Raw genomic sequence first — 19764 nt, 5'->3', positions numbered from 1 at the left:
ATTAATAACAGGAAAGGATCAAAGGGAAGGCCAAATATTATAGGCATGCCATTTGTGCAGCTTTGCCAGGAAGCTGCAGTTTAACACTCCCCAGATAGCCACTGGTCTATTTTCCACTAATTGCTGGTGGAAGGGACTGGACTAGGGTAGAATAGACACATGCCCAGTAAAGTCTGGGGGAAAAAGAGAAGGTACTTACCTGTCAGTCACACCTGGGAACAGGTCATTGGCTAAAGTAGGCATGGTCACTGCTAGCACAGGAAGATCTGAGATATTTAATCCCCTAAACAAAGGGGTTCTCTCTCTTGCGCTCTTGGTGCACTACTGGATCCTGGCTCTTGCTTTCATTCTCCTATGCTCCTGCATTTGCCCACATGGCCCACAGCCATGTGGATCCCACACAATGGACTAATGGACTGCAAATAGCCTGATGCTGTACCAGACCCAACTTCACCATGGAAAGGAAGCTTTGGACACTGTCTTTACTTCTAGCTCTACTAAATCCCCAGCTGCACTTCTTCCAAGACTGGATTAAGAGAAATGGGACTTTGGAGACCCAGGGATGTAATTCCACACAAATAAAAATCACTCATCCTCCTGTGCAAGTCTCAGAAAATTCTTTTTCTCGAGATATTGTAAGGACCCCACCCCCAGCACTCAGTCGGGAAAGGGGCACCCCACTTCCACTGATAACACTACCTGAGCAGAAAAATCATGTAAGCAGAAAAGTCTTTATTTGGGTTGTACAAAAACCCCTACTGCCACCTAAGGGAGACTGGGGTATCTTGGAGTGGGCACAGAGGAGAAAGGGAACAAACAATCTGAAGCTGAGAAGGAGACATTGGTGTCTGGAGCTGGCTTGCACTGGCCTGTGAGAGCTAATAGTGCACCTCCTCTTCCAGCCAGGTGCACAGTGGTAGCACATTGCGAGCGTGAAATTGACCATGCTGGGAGTATTCACAAAATCTGGAGACCAACAGATGTTACAAATAAAGGTTTTTGTTCCAAAGTGTGGATTGGCAAACATTTATTTGCATGCCACTGGAAGGCAGGCAGAAAGGACCCCAAGATTTTAGTCCCATTGGGGCCAGCAGAACAAAAGGAGGACCAGGAGGGATGTTGGGCAGAGGTGGTTTTTATAAAATGTCTTACCCAGGGTCCATCAGCCCTACAGAGTTCATTTCCACTTAGATCAGTGGTTCTAACCCTGAATACTGGAATCCTCTGAGGAGTTTTAAAAATACTGCTGCGTGGGCCCCACCCATTAGATTCTGTTTTAACTGGTCTGAATGCTGGGATTTTCAAACTCCCAGATGATTACACTGTGAGTCAAGCTCTGCACCTGGGGTAAGATGGAAAGAGCTTTCTAAAATGTGATCTTGTGATCCCATCAATCATGCTTCCAGCAGACACACAGATTCAAGTCAAATTATACTTTTAATTAAAAAGTAGCACTCACTATTAGGAAAACAAAAATATTACCCATTCTTACCCATTACTATATTTAAGGGGTTATATAATTAGAATAATATTTGAAGACATAAAACACCTTAGATCCAACTGTTTCCCAATAATACCTAAAGGATCTGTCCACTAATTCTACATGTGAGCCATGTCCTCAAATTTTCATAGAATACTTTTTAAATAACACACTCTGAAATCTATTGGAGCTGCAATGTCTCTAAGAACTCTGTTATTGGCTTTTGAATTTTAAACCAATCTGGCTTCAAACACTGCTTTGGGATCTGCCCCCAAAGCCAGCAGTTGATTTCTATGTGACTCACAGTGTCCTCTCATCCCAGGGAGCTCCAACCAGAGGCTTTGCAGAGCCTGTAATCTCCAAGGTTCCCCTGATGTTCACCTGCATCACAAGGATGCAGCATAAAGACAGCGGAGCTGTTTACTCAGTGGGGTCAGCTTCATTGGAGAAACCCTTTTGATGGCTGTTTTTGCTCCACCATTGTTAATTATATTCTAAGCCTTTGTCTCATTTTTAGTTCAGCTTTATTATTCACCTCCCTTCTTTCTAATCAATAGCTGTAGTAGGAAATAAAATTTTCATTCAATTATTTCCATAGCAACACACACACTATCACATTCTTCTGCTCTGTTTTGGCTTGCTTTCTTTTAGAACAATAAGAACCCTTTATCAATGATAAATTCAGCTTACCATAAAAGAATTCCATAAAAGCACATCACATCAATTTTAATAAGGGGTTTTAAAGAGCCAGAGACTAACTTCTGACTCCTTCCATCTTCATCCAGGACCAGGCAGTGCAGTCACCTTAAAAGCATTATTCAGACTCCCAATTACCCTCCAAAAAGGGGGTTGGGAGGAAGACCCCTAAAGCAACTTGAACTTCATAAAGAAAGAAGGGGTAACCAAGCATGCAAAAACAGCCTAGGTGCTCCACAGCTAAGGAAAGGAGAGAAAGGGGAAAATCTCGCACTTTCAGTGTGAATTGTACCAATTAGTGGCTGAGCCTCATTTTGCCCAACAGGGGATGGGAAGGGCCTCATCTGTTCATTACAGCCTCTTGCAAAAGGGTCCTTTCCATTCTCCTGCAGTTATCTGAATTAACCGTTTAGATAACTTCTCGCCTACAGACATGTGAGCTCACAGCTCGTACTGATTACACTGCTTTTCTTTTCCATGTGACAGATTGCTAAAGATTTTCTCTGTTATGGAAGGAGAAGCACATGGCAGATCACATCTGTGCCACAGAATTAACTGGCCTGGTCCTCTCTGTCCTCCTTATCAAATCTCAGAACATGTTTTAATGAGTAAGACCTACTGGCCAATGCTTTTGAAATGTCACTGCCATAGCCACGGCCTTGGTGTAATGACAAATCGGGCACAGTGCATCAGTGCCCACTCCTCCCCTCAAGGTGCAGTCACCAAGCGGCTCACAGCTATTGCAAGTTCAGCACCACCATAACTGCTGGCCCCACAGCGATGGCTAATCTTACATGTCAACTTGGCTGGGCCACGGTACCTGTATATTGGGTCAAACATTATTCTAGATGTTTCTGTGAAGGTATTTTTTAGGCAAGATCAACATTTAAATCCATATACTTTGAATCAAGCAGGTGGGCCTCATCCATTCAATTGAAGGCATTAAAAGAAAAAAGACTGACCTCCCCTGAGGAAGAGGGAATTTGACAGCAGATGGCCCTTGAACCTGAATTAAGACACAAGCTTTTCCCTGCATCTCCAGCCTGTGGCCTGCTCTGTAGATTTTGGATTTGCCAGCCCTCACAATGAAGTGAGTCAAATCCTTAGCATATATATAATCTCCCTCTCCTTCTACACACACACACACACACACACACACACACACACACTCACACATCCTATTGGTTCTGTTCTCTGAAGAACCTGGCTAATACACCTGTCCTCTTCCACTGAAAGTTACCTGTCTAGCACCTCATTCCAGCCACGGTAGGTCCATGTGAACCATCAGCTAATGAAAAAACCAGAGCTCTAGATTTGGAACTGACCTCAGAGAGCATCCAGGACAATGTTTCCCACACTGTGTTCCACAAACACTACTTCTAGTGCATTCGGTGGCTATTACTCAGAAAGAAGGTACCTTAGCAAAAAGTTTGGGGAGCTTGAAACTAAACAGTTTCAGCAGATTCTTTATCACAGGACTCATCTAAGCCTTTGTTATAGACTCAGCAGTGGGCTCACCATGAACAGAGGTATAAAATGGTATTTCCTAAAGTAATTTGGTCCAAGACCTATCTGCATAGAACATTTTGGAGGGTTTATATTTGATAGACCACAGTTCGGTGCACACTGTCCAACATCTCTGTTACCGCAGATACCATGAGACCCTGAACCACCCCTTGGCTGCCATGTGGAAAGTGGCTCGGGAAAAGGATGCTGTGAATTAGTTGTAAAGGAAAGGTTCAGAGAACCTGGAAGGAATGTCCAGCAGAAAGAAAGGAAGAAATTACAAGTAGCCAGGAAGAATGTTTAAACCCACACGAAGGCTGAGGGGATACCACTAGTGGAGCACAGATTCCAAGAGAAGAATTTTGAAAGCCACATTTTAATCTGTCTATATCTAAAATGACAGTTAAAAGAAACTGAAAATAGTTGAGGATCAGTGATATGGGCAACAAATTATACCTTAAAAAAATAGCATGATCTGCAAGATAAACACAAGCCAATTCAAGATGTTTGGCATAAAGTGGAAAAAATCAAGATTGAGAATTGAGAAAAGGAATAATGGAGTTTGGGAATTTTAGATTCAGAGCCTGAAATTCATGTAGTAGTGAGAATTGAACTCTGAAATACAGTGAGAATACTGGAATTAAACCAAGACAGAAAATCTAAATCTGCTTCCCTTGGGATATTAATATTTTTTTTATCTTGCATCACCATTGCCAAGGCATTTTTTTCACTTTTAGTCAGTATATTTATTTCATGTATTCTTTTAAAAAGTTTGTTGAGATATAATTTACATACTACAGAATTCACCCAGAATTCAGTGGTTTTCAGTTTCTTTACACAGCTGTGCAACGACTGCTTAATTCCGGCACATTTTCATCACTGCAAAAAGAAACCCTATTCTCATTAAAAGTCACTCCCCATTTCCCTTCTCTCCTCTTTTCTCACCCTCACCCCCACTAATTCACTATAGGGATTTGCCTATTTCATTCACATTGACATAAATGAAGTCAAACAAATTGTGGCCTTTTGTGTCTGGCTTCTTCCATTTAGCATAATGTTTTCAAAGTTAATCTACACTGTAGCATGTATCAGTACCAAATTAAATCCTTATTATTAGAGATAATTTTACTTCTTCCTTTCCCATCTGGATGCTTTTATTTCTTTTTCTTGACTATTTATGTTGGCTAAACCTTTAGTATGACATTGAATTGCAGTGGTAAGAAGGGACATCCTTGTCTTATTCTGATTTTAGAGAAAAGTTTTCAGTCTTTGCCATAAGCATGAAGTTAGTCATGAATTTTTCATTGATTCTCTTTATCAGGTTGAGGAAATTCCCTTCTATCCCTAGTTTATTGAGTATTTTCATCATGACAGGGTATGGGATTTGTCAAATGCTTCTTCCACATCTATTGATATAATCATGTAAATTTTGTCCTTTAGTCTATTTACATGGTATATTACATTAATTTTTGTGTGTTTAACCAACCTTGCACTCTAAGGTAAATTCCACTTGGTCAAGGTGTATAGTTCCTTTTATATATTGCTGGATTCAGTCTGTTAGTATTTTGTTGAGAATTTTGTATCTATAATTACATGAGGTACTGGTCTATAGTTTGTTTTTGTTTTTGTTTTTTGTTTCTTTGTTTTTACTTGTTATATCTTCCTCTGGTTTTGGTGAAAGCACAATATTAGCCTCGTAGAATGAGTTGGGAAGTATTTCCTCCTCTACTGCATTTTAGAAGAGTTTGTGAAGAATTGGTGTTAACTCTTGTTTAAACACTTGATAGAATTCACCAGTGAAGCAATTCAGTCCTGGATTTCTCTTTATTAATGATAGGTCTATTCAGATTTTCAGTTTCTTCTTGAGTCAGTTTTGGTTGTTTATATTTCTAGGAATATGTCCATTTAATCTACTTTGTCTAGTTTGTTGGCATACAGTTGTTCATAGCATTCCTTTATAATCATTTTTATTTCTGCAGGGCCAGTAGTGATACCCCCTTTTCATTCCAGTAATATGAATCTTTTCCCACCCTTCTTTCCTTGATTAGTTTGTATAAGCCTTTTTCAATTTTGATTCCTTTTAAAGGAACCAATGTTTGGTTTCTTTGATTTTTCTGTTATTTTTCTATTCTCTATTTCATTTCTTTTTCTCTAATCTTTATTACTTCCTTCCACATGTTTTCAGTTTAGTTTGCCCTTCTTATTCTAATTTCTTAGGGTGGAAGGTTAGTTTATTAGAGATCTTTTATCTTTTTTAATATATGTGTTTCCAGCTATAAATTACCTTGTAAGAATTGCTTTAGCTGAATCCATAAATTTTGGTAAATCAAGTTTTTCATTTTCATTCACTTCAAAGCATTTTCTAATTCCCCTTTTGATTTCTTTCACCCATTTATTATTTAAGAGTATGTTGTTAATATACACATATTTTTCAGTTTCAAAATTTCCATCTGTTCCTGATTTTCAGTTTCATCCATTGTAGACAGAGAATATATTTTGTACTATTTCAAACATTTTAAATTTATTGTATGGCCTAACATACAGTCTCTTCTGAAGAATTATCTGTGTGCATTTGAGGAAAATATGTAATCTACTGTTGAATGGAGTATTCTACAGATATCTAGTAGGTGTAGTTTGTTTATTGTGTTGTTAAAGTTTCCCATTTCCTGATTGATTTTCTGCCTAGTTATTCCACTCATTATTTAAAGTGAGATATTAAAATCTTCAACTATTATTATTGAACTATTTCTCCTTTCAGTTCATGAGTTTTTGCTTCATATATTTTGGGGATATGTTGTTAGGTGTGTTTATGTTAATAATTGTTATACCTTCTTGGTAAATTGATTCTTTTATTATCATCAAACGTCCTTCTTTGTAAAAATTTTTGCCTTAAAGTCTATTTTGTCTAAATTAGAATAGCTACTCTAGTTCTTTGTTACTATTTGTATGATATATTTTTCCATCTTTTACTTTCATCCTATTTGTGTCTTTAAATCTAAAATGTGTCTATTGTAGACAGCATACTGCTGGATCATGTTTTTTAATACATCCTGTTTATCTCTGCTGTTTAATTGTTTAGTGCATTTTATGTAATATAAGTAGGATTTACATCTGCCATTTTCTTACTTGTGTTCTATATGTCTTAAATATTTTTTGTTCTCTTATTACTACCTTCTTCTACTTTAAAAATGTGTTTTCTAGCATACCATTTTAATCCCCTTGGCATTTCTTTTATTACATATTACTATATATTTTTTTAGTTATTTTCTTAGTGGCTGCCCTCAGGATTACAATTAACATCCTAACATCTGGATTCATACTGAATTAATTTTAATAGTATATAAAAGCTTTGCATCTTCACATGATGACCCTAGTCTCAGATGTCATTATCCCTCATCTATACTAACATCTTAACTCTCTTCCATCACCCTTGCTTGGCCCTTCCCTTACAATCTGTTTCTCAGTAAAGTAGCCAAAGTAATCTTTTTTCTAAATGCAAATCAATATTATTATTATTCCCTTGCTTAAAATCTTACAGTGGCTTCCATTGGTCTGAACTTAAGGACTGACATGTCATACCATAGCCTCTAGACCCAGAATCATCTGGTTCTTGACTACTTTTCAAGATTCATCACAGGCCAATTGCTAACTTGAACTCTGAGCTTCAGCCACACTAATCTTTTCAAAGTTCTTCTAAAGCACTATGTTCCTTCCTGCCTCAGGACCTTTGCATGTGCTATTCTTCTGCTTGGCATATACTCTCCCACCCCTTCACTTCATTAATTTGCTTCCTCAACCCTCATATATCAGCTCTGATGTCACTTCCTCAGCAAAGCTACCCTTGACCTCAGAGAATAGCTCAGAAGCTCACACTTTCCCTTAGTCATTCTACCCCAGTTGTTAATTATACTTCCATGTGAATCTGATTTTCTACCCTCACTGAACAAGAGATGGTACAAGGTCCTGCTTTATGAGGGCCCATTGCATGTCTATTTTACTTGCCATTATACTCATTGTCTAACACAGAGCCACATTTAGGAACCACTCAATAAATGAAAGAATAAACAGATTAACCTTTTACTAAGCTATCATTACATTCTAACTGTAGGCCGGCACAGTTTTAAGTGTTTTACATGTATTTTCTCATTTAATTCTTAGCTTCATGGGGTAGGTATTATCATTATCATCCCAATTTTGCAAATAAAGAAACTGGGGCACAGATAATAAATGTCTAGCATAGGGTCACACAGGAGTGGGCAGAGCCAGGATTAACATCTTTCTAACTCCAAAACCTGTGTACTTCACTATTACCCAAGACTATAGAGAAATCTGGCTGGTTATTTAATACAATGCCGATAAAAATGAAGATTGGCCCTCTCTCCATTTGTTCAAAAAAAGGTGCTCAAAACTCCTGTACAGCTCCTGGTTAGGACTGCCTGCAGAGCTTGAATGGGCCTCTAGCCCCTTCCTTGTCTTTTGACATTGAGTTTGATATTTTGAAACAACCAGGTATTCAGAACCCAATCTTGACACGACTACACAACCTGATTAGGCTAATTATCTCTGGTGGGTCATAAAATGGCTGTGAAGGTTATTCCAAACAAGGAGATCCTGAAATGTTTTGAACCGTAGCATCACCCAAAGAAGAGTAAAGTTTTCCTAACTTTGGACAAATTCTTGAACGTTCTGTGAGAAAAGTCATCTTCTCATTGGAGAGTTACACCTGGCATACACACTGATACACACATAGAGAATGCTCAGATGTACCAGCACCAATGTCTCTGGACAGCTCAGCACCTCAGGAGTGACCTGTATCCCCCTCTTTTACTGTATTAACAGTTGTGTTCAGGTATAATGGACCTACAATGAACCATACACATTTAAAATGTACAAATTGATCATTTTTGACATACATATGGTTAGGTTTATGTCTATCGCCTTGCTAGTTGTTTTCAATTAGTCCTATCTGTCCTTTGCTCTGGTCTTTTTTATTTTCCTCTGACAGCTTTTGTATTGAATATTTTCAATATCATTTATCTCCTTTGTTGGCTTGTTTTGCAAGTTAGTGGTTATTTTAGGTTTATGGTATACATCTTTAATGTATCATGGTCTAATTTCAATTGATATTATACCACTCCATACAAGGCACAAGAGTCTTATAATCACATATTTCCATTTCTCCCCTCCTGGACAATTTTTTTTGACGTTCATAAGTTTGTTGTTTTTAATTGTGGTAAAATATACACAACCTAAAATTAACCACTTTTAGGTGTGCAATTCAGTGGCATTAAATACATTCACATTGTTGTGCGACTATCACCACCATCAAACTCCAGAACTCTTCCAGTATCCCAAATGGAAACTCTGTCGCCATTAAATAATAACTCCTCATTCCCCATTCCCCCCATGCCCTGGTAACCACTATTCTACTTTCTGTCTCTATAAATTTGACTATAAATTTACCTCATACAAGTGGAATCATACAAAATTTGTCATTTTGTGTCTGGCTTATTTTAAAAATACTTAGCATAATGTTTTCAAGGTTTATCCATGCTGTAGCATGTGCCAAAATTTCCATCCTTTTTAAAGCTGAATATTTTGTTGTATGTATATACGCATTTTGTTTATCCAGTCATCTGTCAGTGGACATATGGGTTGTTTATCTTTGGAACTTATGAATAATGCTGCTATTCTTCTCTTAGTTTTTATGTTATTATTGTCATACATTTTACTTATACATCTGCTATAGACACATTATTTTTGTTTAAACGGTAAATTGCCTTAAAGATATCTAAATAGAAAAATATCACCCATTTATCCACATAGCTATTTCTAGTGCTCTTTACTACTTTGTGTAGGTCCATATTTCCATTTACCTTTCCATATAAAAGTATCATCCTCCTCCTGTCTAAGAGATTTCCTCCAACATCCCTTCAGTGTGAATGTGCTGATAATAAATTTTTTCAGCTTTTGCATGTCCTAAAATTTTTTGTCTTTGTTTTTGAAATAAATTTTTATGGAATATAGAATTCTAGATTGAAAATTTAAAGTACAGAATGAAAAAAGAAGCTGTTGCTCCATTGTCTTTTCACTCACAACAAGAAATCTGCTGTCATGTTTATGCTTGTTCCTTTGTACAAAGATGTCTTTTTTTCCTCTGGTTGCTTTAAGATTTCCTCTGTAATACAGGTTTTGAGCAAATTGGTGATGATATCCCTTCGTACAGTTTCCTTCATTTTCCTGTACTTGGAATTCATTGAACTTCTTGGATCTCTGGATTATAGTTTTCATCAAATTTAGGAATTTTTCAATCTTTATTTATTCAAGTATTTTTCTGTTGCCTGTTTTCTCCTCTCCTTGGAAATTCCACCTACATGTCCATTTGGCCACTTGAAGTTGTCCCACAGCTCACTGATTTATATATTTGTTGTTAGTTATTTGTTTGCTTACTATTATTTTTCTGTGTATGTCTCATTTTGGATAGTTTCTATTGCTGTGTCTTCAAGTTCACTAATCTTTTTTCCTACAATGTCTGTCATTTATCCCATTCAACATGATTTCATCTAAAATATTTTCTTCCCTAAAAGTTCTCATTTCTAAAAGTTCAACATGTATCTTTTTAAATATCTTCCCTGTCTCTACTTAACTCTTTTTCTGCCAATTCTTATGCCTGTGTCAGTTCCCAATCAGTTTCATTGATTAATTATTATTAAAGGGAACATTACCTGTCTTTTCATGCCTAGTAATTTTTGATTGGATTACAATCATTGTGAAAGTTACCTAGATGGGTATTGGATGTTTCTGTATTCTTATAAATCTTCATGAGCTTTGTTCTGTGATGCAGTTAAGTTACCTATGAAGAGTTTTTCCCTCCCATGCCTTGCTTCACTGATTTCTTAGGAGGGCCCAGAGCTCAGTTTAAGGCCAGTCAGTCCCCATTACTGAGGCAAGACCTTCCCAGGTAGTCTCCCCAGGGCCCCATGAGTTACACATTTTTCCAGTTGGGCTGGTGAGAATAGGCTGTGTGCAAGTTCAAAGCCCTTTCTTTCTAATTCTTTCCAATGGATCTTTCCCAGCCTCAGATAATTTCCTCACATAAATGAGCTATCAGTATTGAGCCGAATTCTCAAGGGGGGCTCTCTGCAGATTTCCAGAGTTCTCTCTCTTTGAGTACCTCTCTCCTCTCTGGTACTCTGTCCTATGAAATCTAGATGTCTTGGTCTCCTGGGACTCTTCATTCTGGCTACCAAACTCAGAAATTTGCTGTGCTCCACCTGAGATCCTTCCTGCCATACCATGGCCTGGAAACTCCCAAAGCGCTAAGCTGGGACTATCATAGAGCTCACCCTGGGTTTTCCCTGTATCTCAGGGATTATTGGCCTTCATTGCTTGGTGTCCAATGTCTTTAAAAACCATTTTTTCATATATTTTTGTCAGTTTCCCCCCTGGGGAATTCTCATGTCCTGCTCTTGGTAATTAAATAAGGTCAAAATTACTAGTGGTCAGTGTCTGGCCTCACCATCTCCTTTTCCCAGGCATCAGGCTTATGAGTCATCTCTGCCAGAAACTGCTCTCCAGGCCCCACAGTCATAGATGCCAGCTGATCCAGAACCCGTGTGCCAAGCCCAGGGGGTATAAGGGGACTGCTATGCCCAGGAAGAGATTTTTTATCTAATCTACATGGATGTTCCATGTACAATGGCAGCCCATCCTGACGCTTCTCCTCTCCTGAAGACTACCCCATCTCCTCTGGCCTGCAGGCCTTGGGCAGCCAAGCTTGGGGAAGGGTCAGGATGGGCTGCCTTCATACAAAGCAGTCACAGGGTCTTGGACTGACATAGCCTTTGCCTCAAAAACACTAGGATGTGCCCTAGCCAGTGTGGCTCAGTTGGTTGGGCATCATCCCATGCACCAAAAGGTTAGCAGTTTGATTCCTGGTCAGGGAACATGACCAGGGTTGAGGGCTCAATCCCTGGTAGGGGACGTGCAGGAGGCAGTTGATCGATGTTGCCCTCTGGTATCAATATTTCTCTTTCGTTCCCTTTTCCTTTCTCTCTAAATATCAATAAAAATATTAAAAATAAATAAAACACTTGGCTGTGGGTGGCAACAGGAGGAAGTCAGACACTCTACATGTGACCTCTGGGGCCAAAGCAAGGTTATGAAAGCTCTGATGGGTATCCAACAGTGGAAAGGTCCTGACCAAATTCTCCTTTTTAAATAGAAGTGGTACATTTAAAGCATCTTTGAAAATTTATGCTTGGAGTTATTTTGGTTTTTAGTTTTTGGGGTGTGTGTGTGTGTGTGTGTGTATGGGTGTGTTACATGAAAAGAAAGGAATGATGATCTAGCTCTCTATCAATTACAGACACCAATAGCTCTTCTCTTTCCTTTAGGAATAACATCTGAAAATCTTCTATTAACCCTCAAGGCTAACTACCTCAAGCTTAAATACCCCCCGTATTAGTCTGCTCTAGCTGCCATAGCAAAATACCACAGAGTGGGGGGCTTAAACAACAGAAATTAATTTTCTCACAGTCCTAGAGGCTGGAAGTCCAAGATCATGGTGCCCACAGGGTTGGTTTCCGGTAAAGCATCTCTTCCTGGCTTGTAGAGGGCCACCTTCTCACTCTGACCTCACACAGCTCTTCCTCTGTGCATGTGTGGAAAGAGAGAGAGGTCTCTGGCCTCCCTTCCTCTTCTCATAAGGATACCAATCCTATCAGGTTAGGGCCCCACCCTTATGACCTCTTTTAACCTTAATCACCTCATTATAGGACCCATCTCCGAATGCAGTCACAATGTGGGTTAGGACTTCAACATATGAATTAGGAATTAGGGGGAGATGCAATTCAGTCTGTAGCACTCCCCCAAACAAATACCTTAGCAGCAGGATCACCATTCTCTACCTGGCATGGATATCTACTCAGGACAACAGAGGACTATCTGGGTTCTTGACTCTAAGCTCGCACTGAGTGGGGCGTCACTCCAAGTGAGCACCAGAAAGCTGGTCCTCGCAAAGCAAGTGTAGCTGCTGCTGCCCAGGCCCAAGTTAAAACAACCAGTCACAGGAAAATGTCATTGTCACCAGGAATTTATCATGTTGCACAGGGCAAACTTACCCAGGCCTTCAAGCCCTTCCCCACCTCTACACATGTTCCCTTCCCCATTTCTCCTCTTCAACCATATCCCTGCCTGCCTCCAGCCAGCCTGATCTCCTTGCTCTTCTCCCACCTTGACACTCTGTAATACAAGCAGGATGCCAGGAGGCAATAAAACCAGGCAGAGGTTCCCTAAATATGTTGCATGTTAGGGTATCCTGGGGAGCTTTCAAAAATCCCAAAGTCCAGACTGTATCCCACATGGATTAAATCAGAATGTCTGGCCCTGGCCTGTATGACTCAGTGGTTAGAGTGTTGGCCTCTGCACTGAAGGGTTGAGAGTTTCATTCCCAGCTCCAGTCAGGGTATGTGTGGGAGGCAACCAATTGATGTGTCTCTTTCACATCCATGTTTCTCTTCTCTCTCTCCCCCACCCTCCCTTCCTTCCACTCTCTCTAAAAAACAATGGAAAAAATATCCTCAGGTAAGGGTTAACATAAAATAAGTAAAAATTTTTAAAAAGAATGTCTGGGGTGGGTGCCAGACACTGGTATTTTTACTGATGAACTAGGTTTGAATCCTAGCTTTATTACTTCTAGCTGTGTGGCCTTGGGTAACCTTGGGGGCTACTTAACCCTAATGAATATGATAGTAGCATCTATCTTATAAGACTGTGCAAAGGATAAAATGAGTTAATACTTGTGACAAGCCCCAAACAGTGTCTGACATGTAAGGTATGTGCTGTAAGTATTGACAGCTATTACTACCAGGGGTGCCCTACATGAAACCAATGACTCACAGAGGAAATCTTTTACTGGCTCGAGCTCCCAAGCAGGAGAGTCGGAACACTAATTCCCCTCACTGTGAAAGGGAAGGGTGAGTTAACATTTAAGAAGTACCTGCTTGGTGCAAAGTATGCTTCATCTTACTTAATCTTAACTATAATCCTTCAAGACTGATATTATTTTAATCATTTTACAGGAGAATAAACTAACTTGAAGAGATTAACTCAGGTTAACCTAGTAATGAAGATGAAATTTACAACCAGGTTTTTCTCACTTCAAAATTCAGGCTCCTCTGAATCGTCTTAACTAGACTGTGGCCTTGGGGCTTCCTGTGTGTCTTTGCATTGCCCAATTTTAGCAAAAGTCCTGCTAAATCAGTTTAGCCAGAATCCCCTTGATATCCCCAGGTGACAATTAATCACTATGGCCTGCCTATAGCAGGAACTCTGTCAGGTCGGTTTAGCCAGAAATCCCCCAACCCCAGATGTTTCCTCTCAGTAGTTTTCTATCCACCAACCCATCCCCACACTGCTCCTTGGCTATAAATCCCCACTTGTCCATAACCGAGTGTTCATAACCGAGACCAGTTTGTATCATCTCTTTTCCCTACTGCAATAGTTCCTGAATAGAATCTGTTTTTACTGCTTTACTACTGTCCAGCTCTGGTTTTTATTTAACAATCTTCATACACACACACAACACACACACACAGACACGTATGCATCCATGTGTACATGTGCACATGAATACAAATGCACATGAGCACACACACCCCATAGCTACAGATGCCCTCCTCAGGTTGGCCTCAGGAGCGCTCCTTGGTAAAGAACTTGGAAGCAGCCCCCATCCCCAATCAGTAGCAGTTGTGACTCTTACAGTAGTGACCAAAGCAGCACTCACCATGGTCTGTTGCAGCCACATCAGACTTGGAAGGCTCAGCCACCAGCCTCTGGATCTGGGCCAGTGTGCTGCAGGCTTCCTCCATCTCCCTCCAAATGAGAAACACGTCCTCTCGGACTCCGGCTCCTGGGAGGGAAACACAGCATAAGTGGGTGGCCATGACTGGCCCAAGAACTCTCTAGTAGTCCTAGCAGAACTGGCACACTCCAGCCAGTTTTCTAGAACATTTTGAACAGCAAATTCCAATATTCCCCACTAATGTCTGAGAAGCAGAACTGAAATCCCTAAGGAAATGCTGTTATCTCAAGAAATCATAAATGCAGATCAAGGATGCAATACATCTTTATAAAGTAAACATTTGTAGCAGCCAGAATATTTTAAAATGAATTATTGATAATACTCAAATAAGATAAACAATAAAAATATTCCAAGCACCTAATAAATGCCAGGGTGAACTTGGTGAGGAAGTTCAATGGTTTATGAAAGTGATGACCCGCATCCTTTCTTAACTTAGCTGAGACTGCCTACTTCTTTGAAAGCACCTTGACAAGTCTTTATTTTCCCCTGATGTTATCATGAGAATTTGGCCTCCTTTTTTTGGACCTCTGCTGTCTCAGTTTAGGGCTAGGTTGGACCATGTGACTTTATTTTTAATGGTATGGCTGATTTATGTCACCCTCACAATCAATCAATCAAAGTTAGTCTACAGTAAAATATCCAAGGCTGGGACAGAGGTTCTGTCTTCACCTAAGTTCAGGTTCTGTAACATTAGTAATTTCTGGAGGTTAAGGAGGGTGCAAGAGCAGGAAGGATATAGGTGTAACTATAAAAGTGCAACAGGAGGGATCCTGTGGTGGTATTTTGACTGTATCAATGTCAATATTCTAGTTGTGATATTGTCCTATAGTTTTGCAAGATGTTACTACAGGGGGAGCTGGGTAAAGGGCACATGGGTATCTCTGTATTATTTCCTACAACTGTACATGAACTTGTAATGATCTCTGCATTTTGTTATGTGCACACATAGCCAGTGGTGACTCCAAGAGGCCACCATGAGTGGAAGATGCCACCCACCCATTTTCAGTGGCATCCGTGGGCCCAGCCACCAGCCTGGCACTACTCTGGCACTGTGGGGGCTACAGGGGAGTCCCTGTTCCGGGGCTGCTTTCAATATAGTTGCATAGACAAGAATTTAGCTGCTGTATTCTCTAGTTTTAAAAACTCCATTCCAATAAAAAAATTGTGTGGTTTTTTTAAGGATATGTTTTTATTGATTTTTAGAGAGAGAAGAGAGGAGAGAGAGAAAAACATTGATATGAGAGAGAAACATCAATTGGTTGCTTCCTGTATGTGCCCCAACCAAAGATCGAACCGCAACATGGGTATGTGCCCTGACTGACCAGGAACTGAATCCTAAATCTTTCGGTGTAGCCAGTGCTCCAACCAACTGACCCACCTGGCTAGGGCTAGCAAAGTTATTTTAAAAAACACACAAACAACAACTTTACTTCACAGACTGTATACAGTTGGCTCAGAGAACACTGATGATGTTATCATTGAAGTAAGCTGGGTCCAAATTCTGTAATGATAAATACCTTTTTGAGGTACTTGCTATGTGCCTGACATTATGCTTAGGCCTTCCTAGACATTTTCTCATTTCTTTTCACCACAACTCTGCAGGCAAATTCTATTCTTGTCCCATTTTACAGCTATGTAAAAGGAGGCAGAGTGAGTTGACCAAGATCACACTGTCAATGAGAGTCAGAGCAGAGAGTCAAACCCAGGTTGGTGTGACTGCACCAATTCAGCCACCATGACTAGTTGCCCTGAGAAAGTGGTGAGTGGTTATCAAGAGGCCCTGCAGACTCTCCTCCAGCTGCTGATGAGACCCCCACTTACCAAGCTGGTGTACATAACAGTCCATAAGCTGTCTACTAACAGTCCACAGATACCTGAGATCATGCAGCCACAGAGAATGAGACACCACTATCAGGTCTACAGGCCACCCCAGGAGATTCATCCACCAGGGCACAGGGCTGGCCCTAAGCCACCAAGACAGCCTGGGGCAGATCAGAGTCGATGTCTCTGACTTTAAGAGCAATCAAGAAGGGCAGGGCAGAAGTAAAGGGACACCAGTGCTCTGGCCCTCCCAAAGTTGGCCAGATCCAGTGAGGGAGTATTAATAGCTGTGCTTGTAAAGCAGTGGGTGACAAGCCCTGGCAGAGGTGGACGCAACCATGAATCTGCAACCATCAACAATCCAAGGAGTGAAACGTGATGTGTACCCAGCTCCATGCTGGAACTCCAAAAATATCGCAGGCTGCAGCCAAATGTAAACCTGAAGCCCACAGGCCCTTCTGACGTGAGTCAGCCTGCCTTCAGCTGCTCACTTCAGCATGGACGTGTTAAGTAGCAGGATTCTCCCTTAAAATGTCTCAAATGAGTCGAGGCTTTCCACTAATTTACTAAGAGGGAGTGACTACAGATCAGCATCCGAGGGAAAATGTCCAAGGAAATACAGCTGGCTCTTGATCCAGGGACGGGAAAACATGCTTCAGGGGCAGCAGCAGCCTGAGACGTGCTCTCTGCGGGAGTCGTTGTGAGGATTATCGCCACGCTGGTTTAACCACTGTAGTTAGGCCGCTGTGGATTCTCATGGTGGGGAGCAGGGAACAGAAGAACTCAAAACTACCCATTTAACTAGTTTTGTTTAAAAACAAAACCAGCTAGTGAACAAGAAAAGTCATAGGGCAGTAAAAGGCATAACTCAGAATGAAGAGGTTTTGTTTCAGATTACTTCATAGGCAGTATGGGAGGGCTGCGTTTTTACTGGGGTCACTTCTGAGGGACTTAGCTAGGATATGGGACAGCTGCAGCCCAGGGAGACAGCCCTGCTGGACACGAAAGAAGAAGGAGGACAAGGCACTGGTAACCCTAGTGTTCAGAGAGCTCTATGAACTTGAAATGCTCCAGGCTCACCCAAGAGAGGAGACGAAACAACAATGAAGCCTTATGAATCTCAACCATCGGGGCGTCAGCCAGCCAAGGCCTGCAGTGCCCAGAAGCAGGGTATGGTTCCTCACAGAGGCATCTGGGCAACCTGAAAGATTCTCCAACCCAATGACCTCTCCTGCACCAACCCGACATCCCCCACATGCCTGAAGGCTCGCCAAATGCTGACATCAGCTGGGAGAGATGTCATATTAAGCTGCTGCTCTTCATTTGCTCCCAGAACTGATTTCTCAGACTGGCTAGTTTAATAAATGAAATAAGACCCGGGTCAGATATGCTTTGATGTGTCTGGTGAAAGGGGATTTATTACATCCACAAAGGGATTGAAAGTGGTGAAATCAGTATTTTTTTATTGTAATGGAAAAATTCCCAGGTACTTGTTAAATTATATATTAAGGTGTTTAGCCCTAGCTAGTGTTGCTCAGTGGTTAGAGCATCAGCCTGTGCCCTGAACAGTTGTGGGTTCAATTCCCAGTCAAGGGCATGTACCTGGGTTGCAGGTTCAATCCCTGGCCCTGGTCAGGGCATGTGCAGGAGGCAACCAATTGATGTGTCTCTCTCACATTGATGTTTCTCTCTTACTCTCACTCCCTCCCACCCTCCCTTTCACTTTCTCTAAAAATCAATTTTAAAAAATATCCTTGGGTGAGGATTAACAAAAAAATTATATATTAAGGTGTTTTGTTGTCAAGAGGTCACCGAACACCTGCTGGCTTGATTGGGCCTCACTGCCCTGAGGAGAATGTATAGCTGCACACAGTCTCACCCTATGGAATCAACCACCAATTAAAGCAAACAGAGTAACTTTGCCATCTGGATAAACATCTGACACCTTCTTGGGGGCAATGAATATATATGTTTCACAAGGGCCATGATGTCTTTAAAAGCAATTTCAAATACCAAGTATGGACAACTCTCAGTGGGTGGGTGTGGTACTGGCTCCTGGGGCATCTCTTCTAAGTAGACTACTGTGAAGTGCAAATGTAATGTGGTCTAAAAGTCCAACATTCCCACAGAAACCCTGGTTATAAACCGTCACTGTTCTTCCAAGGTAAAGAGCAAGTGCTCCATCACACTCAGCAAGAAGCATGACCCTGCTGTGGGTGCTACTGGGCAAGCAGGCGATAAAAACACAGCCATGGGGATAGAGAAGCAACAGCTAAACATAAAAATGCCAAAAATACCCATGAATATAGTTTAATAAATAAATCTATTCTATTTAGAATAGGCAATACAATTTTGAAGACACCAACTCAAAGGGGCAGTGTTTTAATGAAACGGTAGCTTCAGGAGAATTTTATGAGTTTCCCATAAAGCAAATTTATTAAAATTGTTTTTCAGCTCTTCCATCACAAAAAGACATGGGCTTCTTTGGTTCCAAGGGACCTATAGGGCACAAAACAAATGCAAGATGACTGAGCTCCTCCCTCATTCCTATCAGCCAGCTCTGAATCAACAGGGAAAGAGTAAAGCCAGGACTATCGTCCTGGGGAAGCAAGCCCATACTAGCATCTATCCAGCCTCCTGTCCTCAACTGAAGCCTGTTTTTGTGAAAATGGATCATCCGGGCTGCTGGGGACTGAATGTCATTCACACAGTGAGGTCTATTCCCAGCTCTGCAAGAACATTAGGAGATGAACAAGTTTTAGGAAACTAATTCTTTTCTTCAAACTCACAAGAGACTGACCTAGAAACTAGGACGCCAATTATTTTAAAATATCCTCTTCTCAACAGGACACCTTCTTGGAGCATCATCATTCACTCATTTATTCCACAAAACTCGATCAATGCCTATAATATCTGGTGACTGGAAATGGAGTGAACAGGAAACAGTGCCAGCTTTTAAGAGGTTCTCACTCTAGTGTGGTCTTCTCAGAGTGCGGTCCTCAGAACCCCTGTTAGAACCCCCGAATCTGCTCATCAAAATGCAGATTCCTAAGCTCCGCCCCAGATGCATTCTGAGGGAGGGAAACCAGGAAATGAAAACCATCTCAGTGATTCTTTTGCAACAAAAGTTTGTGCCATTGTGGTCTAATAGATGAGACAGGCATGTAAACAAATTATTTCTATCTAAGACATTCTTGGGGGAAAAATAAAGTTCAATGATTCCTGGGCATAATATCCCAATACCCTGATGTCCCTATTTCTGCCCTGAGGAAATGCTTCCCAAAGAAGTCAGAGCTCTCTTTCCCCTTCAACATGTCAGAGAGTCCCTGACATACTATCTTCATTGATCTGGCTCACAGCCTTCTGCTGTTTCTTAGAGCATGTTTATGTTAAATGC

The 19764-nt window shown here is 40.8% G+C and overlaps 1 protein-coding gene across 3 annotated transcripts in view; it reads right to left on the bottom strand.

Moving 5' to 3' along the window:
* The window catches only part of VWA3B (von Willebrand factor A domain containing 3B), a 143521-nt gene that overhangs the window by 85589 nt on the left and 38168 nt on the right, over nucleotides 1-19764 (bottom strand). For all 3 annotated transcript variants that reach the window (XR_014000089.1, XM_081155767.1, XM_081155768.1), the window contains exon 8: nucleotides 14469-14594. Coding sequence is in view for 2 of the 3 variants with exons in the window: in XM_081155767.1 (XP_081011893.1) it covers nucleotides 14469-14594 (126 nt within the window). In the remaining variant the exon portion in view is untranslated. The remainder of the gene's footprint in view (nucleotides 1-14468; nucleotides 14595-19764) is intronic.

The sequence above is a fragment of the Miniopterus schreibersii genome (genome assembly GCF_964146895.1).
Source record: "Miniopterus schreibersii genome assembly, chromosome: 13".
Classification (NCBI taxonomy): Eukaryota; Metazoa; Chordata; class Mammalia; order Chiroptera; family Miniopteridae; genus Miniopterus; species Miniopterus schreibersii.
This window is presented reverse-complemented; position numbering and strand designations above follow the sequence as displayed.